General features: G+C 30.6%; 1 protein-coding gene across 1 annotated transcript in view; it reads right to left on the bottom strand.

The window, feature by feature from the left end:
• LOC127730795 (reversion-inducing cysteine-rich protein with Kazal motifs-like) overlaps positions 1-20859 on the bottom strand; it is a 77843-nt gene that overhangs the window by 18215 nt on the left and 38769 nt on the right. The window contains exons 5-11 of the mRNA XM_052239372.1: positions 13944-14026; positions 8423-8504; positions 7944-8138; positions 6338-6468; positions 5351-5482; positions 962-1073; positions 493-669 (exon numbers count right to left, since the gene is read on the bottom strand). Coding sequence (XP_052095332.1) covers positions 493-669; positions 962-1073; positions 5351-5482; positions 6338-6468; positions 7944-8138; positions 8423-8504; positions 13944-14026 — 912 coding nt within the window. The remainder of the gene's footprint in view (positions 1-492; positions 670-961; positions 1074-5350; positions 5483-6337; positions 6469-7943; positions 8139-8422; positions 8505-13943; positions 14027-20859) is intronic.

Below are 20859 nucleotides of genomic sequence, written 5' to 3'. Positions count from 1 at the left end.
ATCTCAGTATTTCATTGGGCCAGCATCCTTTCACAGAGGGTATATCATCAAAGTTGCCTTCATTAGAAAAAGTAATTGCCATAACAAACATATAGAAAGATATCAAACCCCATCATACAGTCAACCTAGTTTGAATTACAATAAAGGTGCTGATACATTTTCTGAGAATACATTATTTTACATATCTAACACATCTTCAGAGAAAAGTTTCCAGATACAGTGGTAACCAAGGAATCATGCATCGTATTATGGTTCAGACAGAAAAAATCTTGCTCAAAAGATTATAAAAAACAGTAATGCTAGTAATAAAATAAACCCACAGTATGCTTCATTAGCAACCCACAGTTTAAGAGTATTAAATCTCAAATTGTAGGCATAAGAAAATTCTGTGGTTTATTTCCCAATTTTCAATTTAGTTCTTCAAATGATGGTCCTAAAACTTAATACAAAGCTCCTTTAAAACTACAAGTATCACATTATGAACTCTTGTACCTTTCACTGGAATGATCATTTGTGGAAGTCTCAAATTGCCTTTTTCCCATTCTATGATTTCTTTCTCAGCTGCAGAGTCAGCCTGGGCATTACAACTCCTGAAAGGTTGGGTTGGACGGAAGTTGAAACTTTTACAAAATTTAAGGCCGCTACAACCAAGCTTACATGGTTCTTCCACTGAAAAAATAATGATGATAATTTAAATAAAATAAAAAGAAATTTGTAAACCATTGAGTTAAATCATCAGTTTTATTTCTTACATTACAGAATTTTACTAAGAAACTGTAGTCAAAGAGAGTCCTCAATAAAACAATCAACCAAAATAATAATTAATATGCAATCTCCATCAGCAATTATCCAATGTACAACTATTTCAATTTAGATCCACAACCAAAAAATATAAGGACAATAATAATTTTTATTAAATTTTCATGGTCTTTAATTCTGTGAAAAACAGCTTATAACTTACCTTCATCTAGACAGTTTAGCATGGCTGCTTCAGTCATAGATACTGGTAGAGACAAGTCTTGGCATCTGGAGTTAAAATCTCTCCAAGTGCTGTACCACTCTGTGTTAAAAGTCTGTATGATAAAGGAAAGAATTAGGAACTAGTATCAAAAATAACAAAAATAAACAATAATACACAAGCCACAAAAACTTAACCATGATTATTCTTTTCTCTATTCTCACTATAGACTTTATATACCTTATATGGTCATATATAACTTTATATGGATGTAACACTACCTTATATGGTCATATAACTTTATATGGATGTAACACTATCAGTTTATACTTAAAGGACAGGAATGGACTATAGCTGATTGGATTGAAGCTATCATCAACCAAAAATTGCATCTACATACTTGGTTCCACAGAGCTGAAGGTCAAAACTCTAAGATTATGTTAAGTTCAACCCAAAGTCAATAAAGCAATAAATGTAGACCAGAGTGAACTTTAATGGTGGTGTGGATGCATCAATACAGTAATTGAACTGAGTGAAGGTCAGTTAGTTTCCTTGTTCTGATCATGACAATGTGTTATTTTTCTTCAGAGAACTGAACTAAGTCATAAAACTAAACTCTAGTAAACAATTAGATGAATGGACTAATGTTCAATATGAAGCAACAACTATTACAAGCCAATTTTAACAAGGCAAAAGGATCATGACACATTAATTTGATGAGTAAACTACCATAAGACAAGCAGTATCAATGGTTGGAAGCTTTAATGCTCTGTTACATGTAGATGCACACTAACAATAAGTTGTTTGAATCTAGAGATTCTGAGAGTAGAACTAAAAAACTTAAATAAAATAATAATTTAATTTGGGTTGGAGTGCTCATCCTTTGACAGGAGGCTGTTATAATCCTCTATCTGCATCTTTCTATAAGTTATATTTGAGACTGGTTTATCAATAACTGAAATATTAATAACAATCCAGAATCAATTTCCTAAGACCAGAAAAAGGAGAGTTCTTTAAGTTAATATGTAGCAATATACTTGTATTTCCTCAGAATCAATTTTGATAAGTTTTGAAAAGAACAAGGGATACAGGTGATTACAACAGAGATTAGATAGTTGGTCTTCAGGCAAAATAATTCCAGTGCAATGAATGCACATGATTATATTACTAAGGGCTACCAGACTAAATAGTTGGTCTTCAGACAAAAGTATATACCTAAGGGCTACCAGACTTGGGCAGGGGACTTAGTTTAAAACTTTTGTGATGGAATTTAGCACATTTTTAACGTTATAATACTTTTTAAAAAAAAATTAAGGATGTATTCCTCTGATGTTTCAGTCTTGTTGAAATCTCGTTCTGGAATTATTTCTAAAACATGTGATACAAGTTGAAGATATTAATGAATTTAAAAAAAATTATAATCAAACTAAACTCTGTGAAAAAATTGTGTACTTACAATGAGTAATTTTTGAGAAATAAAATTTTCAAATTTTATAACCAATCCGGTCACTGTCATCAGCCAAAATATTGAGAAAATGGGTGAGGGGTACAAAGAAATGATTTTACCAAAATATGTACATTCCATATCAATTTTTTCTTTTCAAAATGTTTAGATATGTATTTTTTCAATCATTTAGAACAATGGAGTTGAAATAATATGCTTTCTGTTAAAAAAACAGAGAGAAAAATCCAAAATTCACAAAATTGACAGCATGGTCAATTTGACACAAAAAAGCAAGAAAATTTTATAAAACTTTCTAATATTAAAACCAACCTATAGTTTTTTTTAGTTAAATGTTTTCAGATTGGTCCACTTCATCTTTAGTGAAAGTATGAAAAAAAGTTTAATTGTGAAACCGTAATTTTTTTCATGAAAATAGCCCCAAAATGGGAAAATCATTAAAAATGGGGTACTTTCAAATGGCCGTAGCAAAAAAGGAAGTTCACCACCATATGATTTTTTCTTCATCAATTACTTTCTTACAGTCATATAAACCCAAATATCAGGTTAAGAAAAAAAGTTTAATTCTAGAAATTTTTGGCTCCTAAGAGGTGTGCATCCTTAAAGGGAATTGGTCGCAAAAATAGCCTACCTTCCCCTAATCATTATATACCTGCCATATCTTCAATCCCACATTCTACATCTGCTTACCTCCCTTCCCCTCTATTGTGCAATCATACATACATAAATTTGATTATACTATGGTACTGACTTGCCTGAAATTACTTGAATTTGCAAGTTCAGCTACTTCTTAATGCAGACTGACATGAGATTGACAAATCTAAAATGACTTTAGATAGCTTGTAAATGAAGAAAGACTGAAACCTCCAATTAGACAAGAAGTTATAACTGAACCTGACACAATGTAAAACAAGTTTTACAATTTCCCACAACTGTCCACATACTGTGCATTCCATTTCTACTGATTATACAACCAATTAAGATTGTTACACCACATACCACATGTGTTAGTATAACAATGACAATTATTGAACTACATCACATTTACTCCAATATCCATTTCTCCATCACAAAAAAATACATCTCTCATACTTAAACATCTTGCAATAAGTACAAAAATATGTATATCCTCATTAAACCTGGAAGCATTTTGTTTTTATCTATAATGATTATCTTTTACTTTCCAACTATCTTATACGAATATGTTTCATTAAGTTGGGATGACCTAATCAAGTTGACATTTAATGAAATATTACATCATTACCATGATTCAGGCTATTTTTGTCTATATTGTCTGTGATTACAGATTTTATCAGCAAGCCTCTCTATCATTATTGAATCAATTTTACTTTTTTTGGTAATGACGTTTATGATATTTTTCTATTCCATATTGATTTCATTCTATTCTATAATTTCTTTTTTTTTTGCTGTTGATGTTGTCCTTGATGGAATTTATTCAACTTTTCAAGATGGAGGGGCAGTTCACTTTCAAATAGTTTGGCAAAATAGAGCAAGGGGGGAAATTGCTTTGTGGTTCTTAACCTTAGGTTATGTAGAAAAGTTTTACACATACTTATTCAATATTCTAAATGCTCAGTTGGTGTGCTTTCCCAACCCCCTTACACATATCCATGCTTTGTACGAAAAAAAATCCCCATTGGCTTTAATTAGAAATCTGAATAATTAAAGTCCATGTAGACCCTCAAACTTAGCTTGTATGTGTAAACATTGAAATATGAATTCAATTTTAAACTTATCACCCAGATGATGTAATAAAACATTTAATTTTACAAAATCTCTACATTTATTACAATAGCGTAGAAGTTTTATTAAACATTAACCCTCAACACTAGTTTTATTGTATCCATACTAGTACAATAAGTATGCATTATGTAATCAGATAATTCCATACATAGAAACAATTCACTACTGAAAAATATTTATGTATGTTTATTTATGGTAGTATAATATGTATAGGAATCTTTGAAGCTGAGATATAATATCAATAAGTCTGACTTTATTTGACAAGGTAAATGTGATCAGTCTTTATATGACTGAGTTCACAAGGCTGATGGTATTGTAAATATTTCATTGCCATTATTGTCATACAGGTTATCTAAGATGCTCGTTTTTCTTTTTTCGTGTGTTGTCTTATTTACTTCACATCTTTTATTTAAAACCTAACACAATTTAGGTCTTTTAGAAAATTTACTTCAGCCTTTAATTTAACCTGCACCTCATCTTTTTGTTGATTTATCTATTCAATGGCAGCATATATAGCTTGTAGGTCTATACAAATAATACTATAATTTATTTCTGCCATGATTTTTTTCAGAAAATATGCAGTTCTGATAGGTGCCAAAATGCTCATTTTTCTGACACATTTTTTAAATGCTCTTGTCATTTAGGTTCTAGACACCTTGCAATTTTTTGCACTCTGTTGTGATGCAATTCGTTTATTTTGATTTCTAATTAAGGATGTTCGCTCCTCTTGTTTTTGAATTTTTGCCAGATATTCAGAATCCTCTGGTTTTATCCATGAAGTACCATTACAAATTTTCCCCGCTAACCCCCGTTTTCCTTTTTATAATTTTATTACATTTAGTTGAAAAAGCCACATTTGAAAATCCTATGAAATCCTTGTTATTTTTTCATAGTTTTTAAAAGAAAAAAGGTGTCAATGTGAAATGTATGAAAAATCTAGAGAGAATCATTTCCCGCCCATTTTTCAATGGCTTTTATTTCGAAAACAACCACACAGAATCTTCATTTTTTTCTGCTTTTTTAGTTCCTTTATCTAAATACTATCAACTCATAACAGTCTTTTAAAAAGCTTGATATTTTGAAACAAAGTAGCAAACATCCTTAACATGAACAACTATATATATTTCCCCCAAAAGCCCCTATAAATGATGACAAACTATAGTTACCTTAGAACACAGGTTCATACATCTCTCTGTAGCTGCTTTAGAGCAACAATGTAATCTAGATCCATCCATTATCTTAGGTTCTACTGGGGGGTCAGGGCTGTTGTTAGATAGAAAACATCCCCAGATAGGCACCTGTAACAAATGACATTATTCATATTTTGTCTCCACTCATCTCTCAATTTGATTTATTTCAGGACTCCATGATCCTATGTTTATTATATCATGTAACACAATCTCTCTGTGCACTATTAAACTTAAAACATAATTTTTTTTTTTACTAACACCCTATCACAAAGTTACTAATAATTACACTCATTTGTTATGGGTAATAAGAACTTCCTTCCACAAATCATCTTTGAACATTTAATAAAACTTCAATACTTTTATACACCACGCTTGTAGTACTGTGGATTCATTTAAATTCGTTGATTGAGGAAAAACATGTTTTTTCATGAATACTTGAAATTTATCATTTTTACCAGTTCTGTTTTGAAGCCTATAGGAAATTTGTAGTTTGTTAAATACTTAAATTTATGGTTCACATTAACCCACACAATCATTGAAAATTTAGTACCCTACGAAATATAGAGAATCCACAGAGTCAGTTTGTGATGTCACTAAGGGAGTTGAGAGTCAGTTTGTGATGTCACTAAGGGAGTTGAGAGTCAGTTTGTGATGTCACTAAGGGAGTTGAGAGTCAGTTTGTGATGTCACTAAAGGAGTTGAGAGTCAGTTTGTGATGTCACTAAAGGAGTTGAGAGTCAGTTTGTGATGTCACTAAGGGGGTTGAGTCAGTTTGTGATGTCACTAAGGGGGTTAAGAGTCAGTTTGTGATGTCACTAAGGGAGTTAAGAGTCAGTTTGTGATGTCACTAAGGGAGTTAAGAGTCAGTTTGTGATGTCACTAAGGGAGTTAAGAGTCAGTTTGTGATGTCACTAAGGGAGTTGTATTTTCAATTATTCTTTCAATGTTTCTACATTAACTTACATAAGGTAAAGCAGGTCCACATGTTTTAATTAGTTCAGCTACAATCTGTTCATTATTTTTCATTGTCATTAGTGTTTTTACACACGTCTTTCTACATTCTTCATCAGAAGCCACTGAACAACATGGTAAACCTGAAAAAAATAAACGTCAACATGATTACAGCTGAAAGGGCAAAGTTCAATTCTCAGTGGCTAGTAGTGTTAACAGTTAACAGATATCTACTTTTAAATTACTGAATGGATAACCTCTATATTACAGATTTAAGACTTACTTCGTCTTCTTATATAGTGAATTGATTCAAGTTAATTTAATCTTTGATGTCCCCAACATCCAACACTGACCCCTGTGAAATTATTCATTTCATGTTAAACAATTAAATTTCAATATGCAACCTGTAACAGTTCGACTTTGAAGATTTTAAAAAAACTAAATAGAGAAACTGGAATACTCAATTTCTGCTAAAAAAAAAGTACAAATTTCTGAACTTCAAATTCTTTTATTCCTTATATGTTTTATTTTGCAATTTTTCCATTTTGAAAAGCTGGGCATGGTATCATGTCTGTCTACAAAATCTAATACAAAAAACAATTTATTTTTTGTCCTTCTATAGCTGATTGTTTCTCATCTTTTCCACAAAATCAGGGTTAATACGGTCTGTATCATCCCTTGTTTTCCCTTTAATTGTAAATCCTCATCAATCTTTTTAATCGTTTCATAAAAATATAAAAATCTGACAAAACTGCACTTAAATTATCATTTTGAAATTAAAAACTAAGAGTATTTTCCATATGTTGAACCAAACAACCCATGATTGGTCATGCTTGAGGAAATCTCCAGCAGTTGCTGTACTAATTAGCTCTGACTGACACCGACAGGTTACAATGTAACTAGCAGCTAATGAATGTCTAAAAAAGTAAATAGCGGAACTGTTTTGATATTGTTATGGCAAATTCTCCAACAACGCTCACATGCAGAGGTGCTGAATTGATGCAATTTGCCATGAAAGTTTTTTAAACAAATGTTTTAGGGTAAAAATACAAAAACTTTTCTGATAGAGCTTTATTCGATGCAGATATATGTTTCTTTCCATTAGTATCTGAGCCAAATTTTTTTTTAACAGGACAAAAACCAGAAACCTGATCTCCATATTGTGCATGAGAAGTAACTACAGATGAAGATTACATATGCCAAAGCAAGTTTTTGTTTAGTTTTTGAAACAGAACATACCATAAACTCATCAATTTCTGTGAGTATAAAGAAAAGACACTTTAAATAGATAAACAGAAAAGTAGGAGAATTGAAGTTTAGAAACAAATAACTGTTTATTAGGCTTATTGAATATACTCTAAAGATACAAATTACATGGAGGACATTTTTCAAACAGAAATGGTCACAATATTGCACAAATGAATATGTAAATAGAAGTCTAGGATAAGGATGTCTTTGCTGCCACATGTTGAGAGAATGGTTTCTTTGTGTTCAGGGATATTTACATTGTGATCTTAACTTAATCTTTCTGGCGCTATACTTTATTCCTTCTTTGGAGACATTGTCAAAGTCTTTTATTCAACATTTAGGTGATTGTAAATGACTGGTGAAGACTTACTATCTATAGGATTACTATCTCTTGGTGATTTGACTTTATGTTGTAAACACTGCATAATAGTCCTGCTTGTACTATGACACTGTCCACGTAATGTTTGTCTTTGTTCCTGTCGTGTCATACTCTCCATAGCAAACATCCCTTGACAGACCAGTTGACAACTATAATCGCTTGAAGATCTGCAACATCTAGCACCATCTACAAGTAATAATAGAGGAATTTGTAATAATCCAAGGTTATTTGGCATATTGGTTTTGAAACTACTTATGTGTAGATAAGTCCATACAACATTTCCTTAGTTTTATATTTAGACCAATAGGTACAAAAGAAAGTAAATATAACTTTCATAAATTTTTTCAAAACCGCAACCTATAGTAAAGTAATGTTGAGGATTTGAATTAATATTTTAAGTTTTTCATTCCTATATCTTAAATTGACCCAAATACTTAGTCTGAGTAAAATGTTTTTGTTTAAAATCTTACCCTCCTCTTTGTCCAGACAGCTAAATAATCGATGTTCTGTACTTTTACTACATTTTTCTTCCACTTCTTCTATTGATGTTGACTGAAAAACAAAAACAATTTATTATGCATTTTAAAAGTTTTAAATTGTATACACATTTAAATTGCACCGTTGGAATCCTCTCAATATATGTAAAAGAAAAAGCATGGTACATATTAGTTCTAATTAGCTGCTTAACACAATAAAGTTTAAACAATTTAAAGAACATCTGAGAAAGAAATCCTACTGTTCCATGGACGCCATAACTTGATTTTTTTACAATTTTATTTAATGTAGTCTACCAGAATTAAAGGTTCTTACAAATTAATGACTGAAACATGGCAAATAGTGATTCTATAATACAGAAGCTTGCGAAATTTTCTTATTGTTATAAAAATAAAACATGAACATTAAATTACTTAGACTTTGAGTAAACAACTTGTCCTCAATGAATGTATCTATTGTATTTCTATGGTATTGTGACGTCAGCATTGCGGTATACTGTTTATGCTTAAATGTTATACAAAGACAAAACTAACAGACCCACAACATGAAGACATATTTGACAAGGACACCTTATAAAATAGTTTAAAAGTGTTCTTCTCATAACTGTATACTCACTTTTTCAGCAATGATTGTGTGTTATTGGATAGTTGTCTTACTGTTGTTAATGCCACTTCTACTTTAACTAATGATCATAAAAATAATAGAAGAATGTGTCTGAGGACACGAATGCCCCAGTTAAAAAGGGCATAACTCTAGCACGGTATAAGAAGAATAAGAATAAGAATATTTATTATTCTGATCAAGGGCCATTGATGGGCAGCATGACATGTTCACATAAAACAATACATCATGATTTGTAACAGAAAAACACTTTTTTTTATACATTGAAATGAAACATTAAAAAGTTCAGACATGTTATTATCTCCATTCTATATAAGTCACATACATTTAATTCCAGGCAGGACCAGAACCATAAAATCATTACAATTATCATTGTTATTACATACATTAATTTACATTTCGTCTAACATCTAGACATGTAATAACAATAAGTTCCCTAAATATTTAAGTACAGACAAATTTTCATTAGTAAATAACCAAACAAATTTTGCCTCATTTGAGAGATATGAAAAATTAGGACAAATACTGTTTATCTCCTTGAAAAAATATCTCCCTATCATCTTTGTATGCTGGACAACTAGTAATAAAATGTTGTTCATCTTCAACCATATTTAGAGTACATTTCTTACAAAGCCTTTGGTCTCTTTCTATATATAAAGTTTTATACCTGTCTCTTTCTATTTTGAGATCATGGGCACTGATTCTGATTTTACATAAGGCACTTCTCAATTGAAAATTATTTAAAGATAGATAAATTTCTTTAGAAAAACAAGTTTTTAGTTTGAAATAAGTTATCTAATTTACTACTCTTTGTATCTGTTCTTTTTGTGTTCCAAAATTTTACAAAACTATTACAAAGTTTTTGCTTAACTGGCTTGATAAAATAGTTAAGCTTTACCTCCAAATTATGAATATTCAGCTTTTTAAAAATGTAATGTATGGATGAATACCAGCATTCAATATCATTAGTAAAAATGTTTTTGTTACACATATAGGTATCGTACAGTAAACCATCTTTCATATTTTTTATTCTAAACCAATATTTCATCATTGATCGTATATGATTCACTTCCAAAATTCGAACTCCTTCGTGTGTTGTGGTTCTATTTTTTTTCTTAACAACATTATATTTTTATTCATCAAATCTTGCTTGTTACAAAAAACCATAAAGATTCCAAGCTTCTCTTGATGTACCCTGTACTGTGTTGTGGTTCTCAGCATTGTGTATGAGTTTCACAATATTTGGATGAATCAAACTTACCGGTAAGTTAAAAGTGAGGAAATGAAAATATTTGCAATTTTCCAATTTATTAAGGGGCATAACTCTAGAAAAATAAATGACATATTGCTCAAATTCGAACTCTGTCTTCGAGTTGTTGTTCTCAGCATTGCGTATGAGTTTCATGAAATTTGAACAAGGAAAACTTAAGTTAATAGTGCAGAAACAAAAATGGGATGGACAAAAGAACGGACAGTAAGACAGAAAGACAGAAGGTCAAGAGTTATACTTGATACCCCCACTGTATATGGCGGGGCATAAAAATGCATTATGTGTATTCTAAATTCAATAATTTCTTTATTCCATTTTCCCGACTATTCTAAATTTTCTGGTATTTAATCTTATTCCAACATATGTAAGGTGACTCCAAAATATCAAAAGGACAATTTATATCATTTGGTAACCCACCTATTACCATAATTAAACAGGCATCAAGTCGGCATACGTTAAAAGATTTAAGATAAGCTTTCTACATTTTCCTATAATCTTCCACATGCAGTTGATTCTTTTTTTTTTTTATTATGTCATTAGACATGAAAACCGCATTATTGCACCACTGCATGTTAAATATGTGTTTTCACGACAGAATGTTTGATAAAATCTAATAATGAATCAGAATATGCATATTGTAATCGTTCCATACAATTGTTAATGCATGGCCTCTGAGATGAAGAGAGACTAAATCTAAAATCTTTTAGGTATAAATTCCTTTCTATTCTTCTCTATTATCATCAATAAACATTATTTTGAACCTGCATGATATAGGGTCCATGAACCTTTCTTATATCAATCTTTCAGTTTTTTATTTTATCTTTAATAACTTATCTTTTCATAATACTGAAATAAATTTCCACTTCAATGTGAGTCATTCTATTGTATAAAATTGGTGCAAGACCCTCCCAGACTATTTTAACTAATTACCCAAGGTTCTCTGTTTTATAACACAGAAACCATTAAAATAAATCATTTCTGGTATAATTTTAAGTATCGCTTTTAAACTAGTAAACAGTTTATTAACGGGTTTTCATTATTATCATAAAGTTATGTAATACAAATTAAGATTGGGTTAAAACACAGAAATGATTTTAATTATTTACTAGCTTGGAAAATGGGGAACTGTTGTTTTCCTTAATGGATGATGTTGAACACAATATATATCAAGTATTCATATTCACAATATAGGAAAAATTAATGTTGAATAAACAACACATAAAAATGCCATAGAATGTTTTATGTCCTGAAAGATTTAAAGTGAGTATGTATTTCAGCGACCTATAACAACTAAACAATGCAGTTCTTATTTCATTTAAAAGATTGAAAAAGCCTGAAATATATATAACAGCATGTTACACGAATTAACCAGTACCAAAACCCTTGGGATAAGCAAGCGCTTAAAATAAGTTTGAAAATCCCAACATCTTACAGAAAAGTTTTTGATATTTTGCAAACAAAGTTACAAATCCCTGTCAGAATTACTTCATAGTTCAAGTTTAACCTTCTTCGACTGTCAATAATTTCAAATAAAATCTAAATCAAACTGAGGCCTGATGTATACTGGCCTCAATTTAAACATGCATTTCACTTAAATACAACCATTACCAAGAAACAAAAACAGAGTAACCAGAGCCTTAAATATTTACACATGAAATAATTTACTTGTTAAAATAAGTTGTTCTGTAAATGAGAAACAGCGAAAAAGTGTAAACTTTTGTCCAACCAGACCACAACAGACCACCCATTCCAGCACTGTTTTATCAAAACATTTAACTGAGCCAGATGAGTCTGATCTGCCAAATGCTTCTCCATGATTAATTTGTTTAGAACACATGTCAAAAAAATGACATGTTTACTTTCCTGATAGCACTTTTGCCTTGAGAATTATTAAGATTAACAATAATTAAATATTCCTCACTTTATTCTGGAAACCACTGACAGAGTAGGGAGGTATTTTTAAGTCAAGACAATATCATAAGGGGTAAAAAAAACTTTATCTTCTCCATTCTGTCTGGCATAAGTTTGTTTGGAAATATACTTTAAAAACAGTCATACTAGTGTTACAATTGTGAAGTAATATTTTTGAATCAGTAATGTCATTTTTTGAATCTGTCTACTAAATTTTCACTAAATACAAACTTGAAATTAATTGCTTACATACACTTCATTTGAACTTTGGAGGATAGTTGTCTCATTGGCAATCATACCACATTTCTTATTTTTATATTGAAAGTCCCATTTCATTATTTTTGTAGCAAGAACAAAAAGTAGTTGTCAAATGAATCAAGCACATTGTCATTCTTTCTGTTATATTAAATGCTTATTTCTCTTAAATGAATCAATAATTTATGTCAACAAAATAAACACAATGAACTAACCTGTACAGCAGAATGAAAGTGTGTTGCTTGTGTTAAGCACACTCAGATATTGCATTGTCTGAGAGTGTCATGTCCCCATATACTAAACTTACAACAACACTTTTAGACAAAAATATGTAACAATTGGACATTAAGCCCTGTACTCTACTATTACATTTCCATGTTCAGTAAACTGTTAAATCTGGGTCAGAACCCTTCTAAGGCATATAATTTTAAGAGATCGTGTGAGCTAGGTTGCAACTCCATGATAAACTACCTTATACCAAAAATTCAACCTGATACGGACGGACGATGCGAGGATGAACATACACTGTCTCATAGACAGTCAACCTTTGGCCTCCTTCTATCAAAGGTAAGGAAAAAATACAGATAAATTACAACTTCCATGAATAAATGGAATCAAGTGATATTGAATTTGGAAAAATGAAATAAACAAAGTTTCTAGGTTAACAGCAGCATGTAGTACTTAATAGCAGTGTCTGATGGTCAACATTCACCACTGTGAAACAGGGCCTTCAAAATCAATGTGTTTTAATTAACTGAGGGTAAATGACTTTCCTTCATCAGGAATGCTCAAACTAAAAGATTTGAAAGCCAAGGATGTTTAAAAACTTGATAAGATAAGTGATGAACACTGGTACCTTTGTTTTTGACTGATTTCTAAAGGTTAAAGGTCCTACAATGTCAGGTCTGTATAGATACATGCATCACTGTCAAGTCCTACATCAGATTGTCGATAAAAGTTTAGGAAACATTTTGCTTGAAAAAACAGTTAATATAGATGAATACAAGGATTCTTGGTTTAGGTGATTAATCATATCAGTCAATACTGTTAAATGTCTCAACATCTTTGATAAATTACTTTAAAAATTTGTCTTATCAGAGAACTGCACATAAATTGTGGTGCACTGTGCCTCCTTGTTACATGCAAGTCTGCACTGTTTATGCTTCAGTTTTATATTGGTTATCAAGTACTTATTTCTAGTTGTATTCATATTTGACATTCTAAGACTTAAAAAATTACAATTTTGTAACTGTTGGATTTTACCATCCATTTTAAGTTTTTCTCTCAGATAAAAATGCTGATTTCCATTTCATCGTAAAATATTTGATAAAATATAGAAAGGGATACTTAATGTTACTCATCAAAATCCTATTTTTTTGCTGAGTTCCCCCCCCCCCCCTCACCCCAAGAGGAAGGTATTCCAATATTGTATTATTTACCTGTTGGCATGCCTCTTTACATTGTCTTTTTACAGCAAGATCACAACAAGCTCTCCCATTCCACTGGGATATACTATGGGCAACTGCAAAGATAAATCAGAACTAGGTTTAAATATGGTATGTTTTAAAGTATTAATTAACCTATAATATAACACTGACTTAAAAAATTCCTCTTTTAAAGATACTGTAAATTCAGAAATTTTTGTGAAGTTTTTATTATTGTGAAAAATTGTGATGGTATATGTTTTGAAAAGAGACAGAAAATCCCATTTCTACATTTTAATTGAATTATAAAAATGCTGCATTCTTGAAAACACAATAATTGATCTGAATTTTTTTTAAATTGTTCAAAAATTTCAACAATAAATGCAAGGAAAAATTGTGAATTTACAGTATGTACACCAAAGACATTCTTCAAACACTGCATTGGAATGGACTAGATTTAAGACATTGACTACAGAAGACTGCAGTCTTAAATCATGTAGCTAATGAGACAGATAACTTTCTTTTGTGTCAGAAAAAATGTTGTTTTAAAAAACCTATACTACCTGCTACAACTTTACCTTCAATGATTTAACAGTCTGCCTTAACCATAACAATTACACAACAATAAGACAACTGATACCCAGTGTTTTAAACTGATACCACCATTGTCGCATATCATAAACTTAAATCTGGTGTATCTTATCATTTCTCCCATTTAAAACAAAGGTCGTGTCGGGTGGCCTTACAAAAATATCCATTTCTCCTCCTTCTATATGTTAATTTCGTCAACAGATCATTAAACTTAATATTTATGACATGTCGGATCCATTTAAAAAATGTTAAGAGCTGTAATTTTTAACAAGAATAGTTAAATGAACAACTGCTCAACAATACCTTAAATAGGAAATGTCTTACTATCTCATCGTCAAACAGATAAACAAACCGTTTGTAAAGATGATATCTGAAGAAAATGCATTTTATTTCAATTGTTTTAAGATAAATGGAACATATCTAGGAGTTAAACAATCTTGAGAGAAACCAAAGCCTGATTGAAATCATCTATAATACCAGTATATATGACACTGACATACTTGGAGTGGCCTTTAAAGCTAAAGTTCTGCAGCAAACAAGAATTTTTTCACATGCTATGTAACTTTATGACTACCATGTGAATGATATCAACTATTCTTAGTGACCTTGTGATTCAATATGGGTTTGGATCACTATAATCACAATAAATACTGTCAAGTATCAACAATTTTTCATCACTTTTTGAACTTAAACAGTTCCTAGAAGTTCTTTCCAAATTGTCTACCAAACCAAAGAAAAGGGTCCATGGTCATTAATCTTTACACAACACATTATTTACAACCATTTTTATTTTCCTCTTTGAACAAATCACAAGGGTTATTACTACCAAAAAACACATCATTTGTACTTGGCATTTACGCCAAACCTTTCACATTCAATAAACATATACATTAGCATTTTATAAAATGCACTTAAAAAATTTGATTTTTAACTCTTTTAAATGATACATGAAAATTGATTTTGAAAGCATGTCAATAGCTCTTATAGAGCTTTAAAATCCTTTTAACAAATAAAAATTAAATTGCATTTTTTCCTCAATTTGAAATTTGTATGCAGTCTAACTTGTTTTTGTTTGTGTATTCCTTAGATATGTTGAGATAGCCAAACAATAAACTTTTTATTTCCGCTGCCAATCAAATATTAGACATAATCTATATTTAGCCAGAGGACAAGATTTTACGATAACGGTTTAAAAAGAGTAAGTCATTGAGAGTCTTACAAAGAATATTGTATTAGCGTTGTAGAGTTTTGATGCTTATCCAACGCCACATTGAAGCAAAAGTGAATTGCTGTTATTACCTATTTGTTGTAGCAGAATAATAGAAGACTGTTCACTACTCCTCCCCAAATCGTTTATCAGCTTAAACCACCTAATCATTTTAAACCACACTGTTGAATTTACTTCACTGCATCCATGCATGAAATTGTCAAAACATAATTACATTGAACAATGTACCAACCATATTTATCAAAAATCTAAATTTACAAAATAAAAAGTTAGACAATAAAATGTGTCAATCAAAAATTTAAATGGAATGTCAAAGCAAAAAAAAAATTTATTTAATAGTGGCAGTAAGCAAACAAATTATTTAACAGTAAATTTTTAACTTTTTCGAGGCTCATTGATTTTATATTCTTTAGACTCCAATCTTTAGCTAAATTAAAGTGGGATGTCAGTTCCTCAATAATGGTTTTATAGTGTATTTATTATGTGTTAAATGTAAATTCTTTAATACTTGTATTAATACAAAATAGTTTTTACTGAAGTGATAATGATTTACGTCTAATGTACCAATCAATACATGCATTCAGTAGAAAATTAGTAAAATACTTGTTAAAGTCAACTATATAGAAAAGGTTTCTCAAAGGAAAGAGTTAACCAATAAATTCATAATGTTATCAAAATTTATACCAACTGCAAAATTTTACTCAAAATCTAAATATGTTGAAAATATAAATACTAAAAGATGTCATGTGACCCGATATACATAACAACGAAACACACACAAACAGTTCATTTGAGAAACTCCAAGTTTTATCATTGTATAATGGTAAATAAAATAATGAAGTATCTCTTGCCAAAAATTGGTTGAAGTATTTGAAGTTTTGAACGACATTCTAGGGCAGTATCTGGTTTAACACCTGAGATTCTGAAACCTTTTCCTTGATATTGAATTACTGGTTTTTTCTGACCATATCATCAAGAAAAGTTTACATTCCTATAAAGACAATCTGTTTGGAAGGTTATGAATGGTTTGTTTCATGGTAAACCATTAATATTTCAATGTGCCTATCTGTCAGGAGCACAACCAGTGAGTTTATTTGTTCTTATCATAGTTTTATGTCCTTTAAAAAATTTGGTGCAGAATGCAGATGTTTGGAAGTCTCCTTTAATTCATTAAAACTTTGTTTACACTCAGGATGATCATTATAGTGTGTAAACCCTTGTCTACTGTTTAAGCACATATGTTGACCTATGGATGTTTTCTGCTTTTTATTGTGTTGTTGAGTTGCTGTATCACTGACATAAATACCAAACTTTTCATTTTATTTGTGTTTTTAAAAAGAAAACATTTATACTTTTTTGGTCAATTCTTTTCAAATTTGAAACCCTGCTTCAAGTCAAGTAATATAAACAATTAAAACTAGTTGATCCAAGTACAGATTTTCACCTTTTTCTTTCTTTTTTGTTTAAGTTAATAGGATACCTGAGATAGAATAACATATTCCAGAAAACGAATGGGGAAAATGCAAATACGCTTCAGCATAATAATGTTTAAAATGTGCAAAGGTAACTACGCAGTCTTGTCGTTGGTTCATGTCAGTCATATTTATTTCAAGTAAATTTTATTGTTATAAATTTGGCTTTTAGTTTTGTTTTGAATCATTACACATTTTTCATGTCAGGTCCTTTTATAGCTGACTATACAGTATGATTTTTTACAGCAGATGACCTTGAGGGCATTCCGGTGTTATGTTGCCGGTGTTATGTTGCCGCAGACATTTCTACCCACGTGACTTGTGTTTTTGACTGATAACTGAATGTATTTGGTATAAATACGCAGATATTATCGAGTGCAAAATAACATTCCATATCGCTTGTTATAAATTCCATTTCTTTAATGAATACTCATGAAAATATTTTTTAAGACCATAAATAAATAATATGAAAATGTTTTGTTGTGAGAAATATATATATATAAGTAAAAATCATTAATATCTATGCACACGTACTGAAAAATTGTGTTTGCGGATGAATATCTCTTATCGCTTGTTATATATATTTATTTCATCAATACATATTCATTAGCGGGAGAAATATGAATGCCTACTCAAATCAAACCTATTAGAAAAACGAATGATTACAGAAGAGTGTCGACCATGCACTTGCACTGCACTATCATTAGAATAGTAGAATAGAATGATGGTATAAATAGATAAAAATTTGCCGGTAGAGTTATTAAGATGATCTGCTATATATGTAACTGTTGTACAAATATTAATATAGTATATAACAACAAACCAGATTATACTGATAACAAATGATTGTCCCATGATTATATCACTACAATATAATAATTATTATGGTGAGATTGAATTCTGTCATTTATTCATTGTCCACACAGGAACTTGTCTCAGAAAAAAAAAATCTATGTACCTTAACCTTATTTTCAGGTACAGAGATATTTTATTTTTTCTGAGACAAGAGCCTGTGACTATCCACCAAAACTTGCGGTCATCCGATGTTCAGTACTTCAGTACTTTGATTTCTTATTGTTGAAGGCCGCACAGTGACCTGCAATTGCTTATATCCTCGTAATTTGAACTCTGGTAGATAGTTTTCTTATTTCCAATCATACCCCATCTCTTTTTCTTATATTTGTTTCAATAAATCAATACCGAAATGTCCAGTGAAAGAGAAGATTGGAAAGGTGAGCTACATTAGCTAGAAAATCTTAATCTAGCCTGTACATCAGAGACATATACATGTCTCTTGTAGTATAGACCCTAACTCAACAAATATTGTTAAACCACATGATGTGAATTTGGAATAGTTTAGATTTAATTTTTCATGCAATATTTCAATTATTTTAACATAAATCTTTCCCAATTCACAAGTTTTAACAATGCTATAACTTGAAAGTTTATATGACACAAATTCACCTTTAACCCAAAAGACAATCCACTTTCTCTGATGTAGAATGGCCCTCAAGGAAAATGCAAAGTTTATACAATAAAAACAATTTTTCTTCTTTAATCTGTTTAGCTGGAGTGTTTAATCAAATACATTATCCTAATTTATGTGACAAAAATTATTTCTGACTAGAAAACACTTCAGGATGTTTCTATTTTGAGAACTTTCTTCCCCTTGGTGACCTCAATATTTTAACAAAATCCACCTTTGTTGTAACTGACAGGTGTCATGAAGGAAAATACAATATTAGTTTTTGATGGTCCTCCACTGAGCCATGAAAATTTGACAAAAATTTCAATACCATAGTTGTAAATCTTTATAAATTATTCTATTATTTCCCTTGCAATGCAGGTAAATTGTAAAGGCTGAATTCTGTATAAGCTTGTGTATAAGCCTATAAAGGTGGTCTCCACTCCCCCTTAACAAAACAAATACTCTGTTTTTACAAAACTGCTGTAAAAATCCTAAATTTATTGCATGGTTTTCATAGTTAAATAAAAGATTTGTAGATTAAAGTGTTTAATATTCTCTGGAAAAACTGACAATACACCATGTTAAGCCTTTTTCCTTTACTTGTATCAGATAGTGCTTTCAGTTTTGTTATTTAGGAGAAAATTCCTCTAATATCTTTATCTGCTTGTAAAAGTTTTGCTGTCATACTAACATATGATAATTGAAACATTTATTTCTCTTAAATGAATTATTTTTTTCTGGTGATATGACAAAGATGTATTAGTAGACTTCAGGGCACAGCTTAATACAATACCACCAAACACCACAGGAACAGATCATTAGTATCTGATATACTTTTGACTGACAGTCCTTGCGGGTAACCTCCTTACAGTTTTGTTATATTCATCTACACTACTTCTTCTTTCATTCAAATTGTTACTGAGACAATATTTTTTGGGACTATCATGATACTTTTTTATTAATATTAAAATTGAGTTTATGACCGAGGTGAAAAAGAGTCTTTTAAAACTTAAATGTCAAAAAAGTGTACAATAGAGAAACATATTTCACAGTCAAACTTTTTATTTCCAAGATTTAATGGAAGCATCAACAACAGCATAATTAAAATGCTAGTTTAATTTTAACAACTGTTGGTGCATTTTTTCTTATTGGAGTTGTACCATGTGTTACTCAGTGGACAGATTAAACTAGAGGCTCTCAAGAGCCTGTGTCGCTCACCTGTATTTACTGATGCTTTGGAAATCATGTAAAATATTAAAGGTTAAAATCATAATTAATAGTATTAGATATTAGATATTATAATGGTATCTAAGATAATAACAAAAAACTGCAAAATTTTTGTAAAATAACTAACTCAGGGGCAGCAACCCAACAAGGGTCGTCGGATTTGTTTGAAAATTTCAGGGCAGATAAATCTAAATCTGATGAACATTTTTGCCACCTGTCAGATTTGCTCTAAATGCTTTAGTTTCAGAGATATAAACCAAAAACTGCATTTTACCCCTATGTTCTATTTTTAACTAAGTTGGCCATGATGGTTGGAAGGTGGGGTCATCGGACAAATTTTTTAAACTAGATACCCTAATAATGATTATGGCCAAGTATGGTTACATTTGTATCAGTAGTTTCAGAGAAGAAGATTTTTGTAAAAGATTACAAAAATTTACGAAAAATTGTTAAAAATTGACTATTAAGGGCAATAACTCCTAAAGGGGTCGACTGACAATTTTGTTCATGACAACTTATTTGTAGATCTTACTTTGCTGAACATTATTGCTGTTTACAGTTTATCTCTATCTATAATAATATTCAAGATAATAACCAATAAAATTCTCCGCAGGGCGCAGCTTGATACGACCGCAGAGGTCGAACCCTGAACAGTTGGGGGAAGTATGGACATAACATTCAAGCTTGATACAGCTTTGGATTTGGATTGTGATTAAATATTTGACACAGCATAGGTTTCTAACACAGATTGAATGTGGTCTAAGAACTTAAAAATTTTAAATTGGACATTCACCTATTATGGTCCAATATCCAAAATCTTAATACATGGTTAGATTCAGCATATCAAAGAACCCCAAGAATTCAATTTTTGATGAAATCAAACAAAGTTTAATTTTGGACCCTTTTGACCTCAATGTGGACAAAGTTGATAACGGGGCCCAAAAA

Source organism: Mytilus californianus, unplaced genomic scaffold (genome assembly GCF_021869535.1).
Source record: "Mytilus californianus isolate M0D057914Y unplaced genomic scaffold, xbMytCali1.0.p SCAF_2, whole genome shotgun sequence".
Lineage (NCBI taxonomy): Eukaryota > Metazoa > Mollusca > Bivalvia > Mytilida > Mytilidae > Mytilus > Mytilus californianus.
The sequence above is the reverse complement of the archived record's forward strand: the minus strand, read 5'-3'. Positions and strand labels throughout refer to the sequence as shown.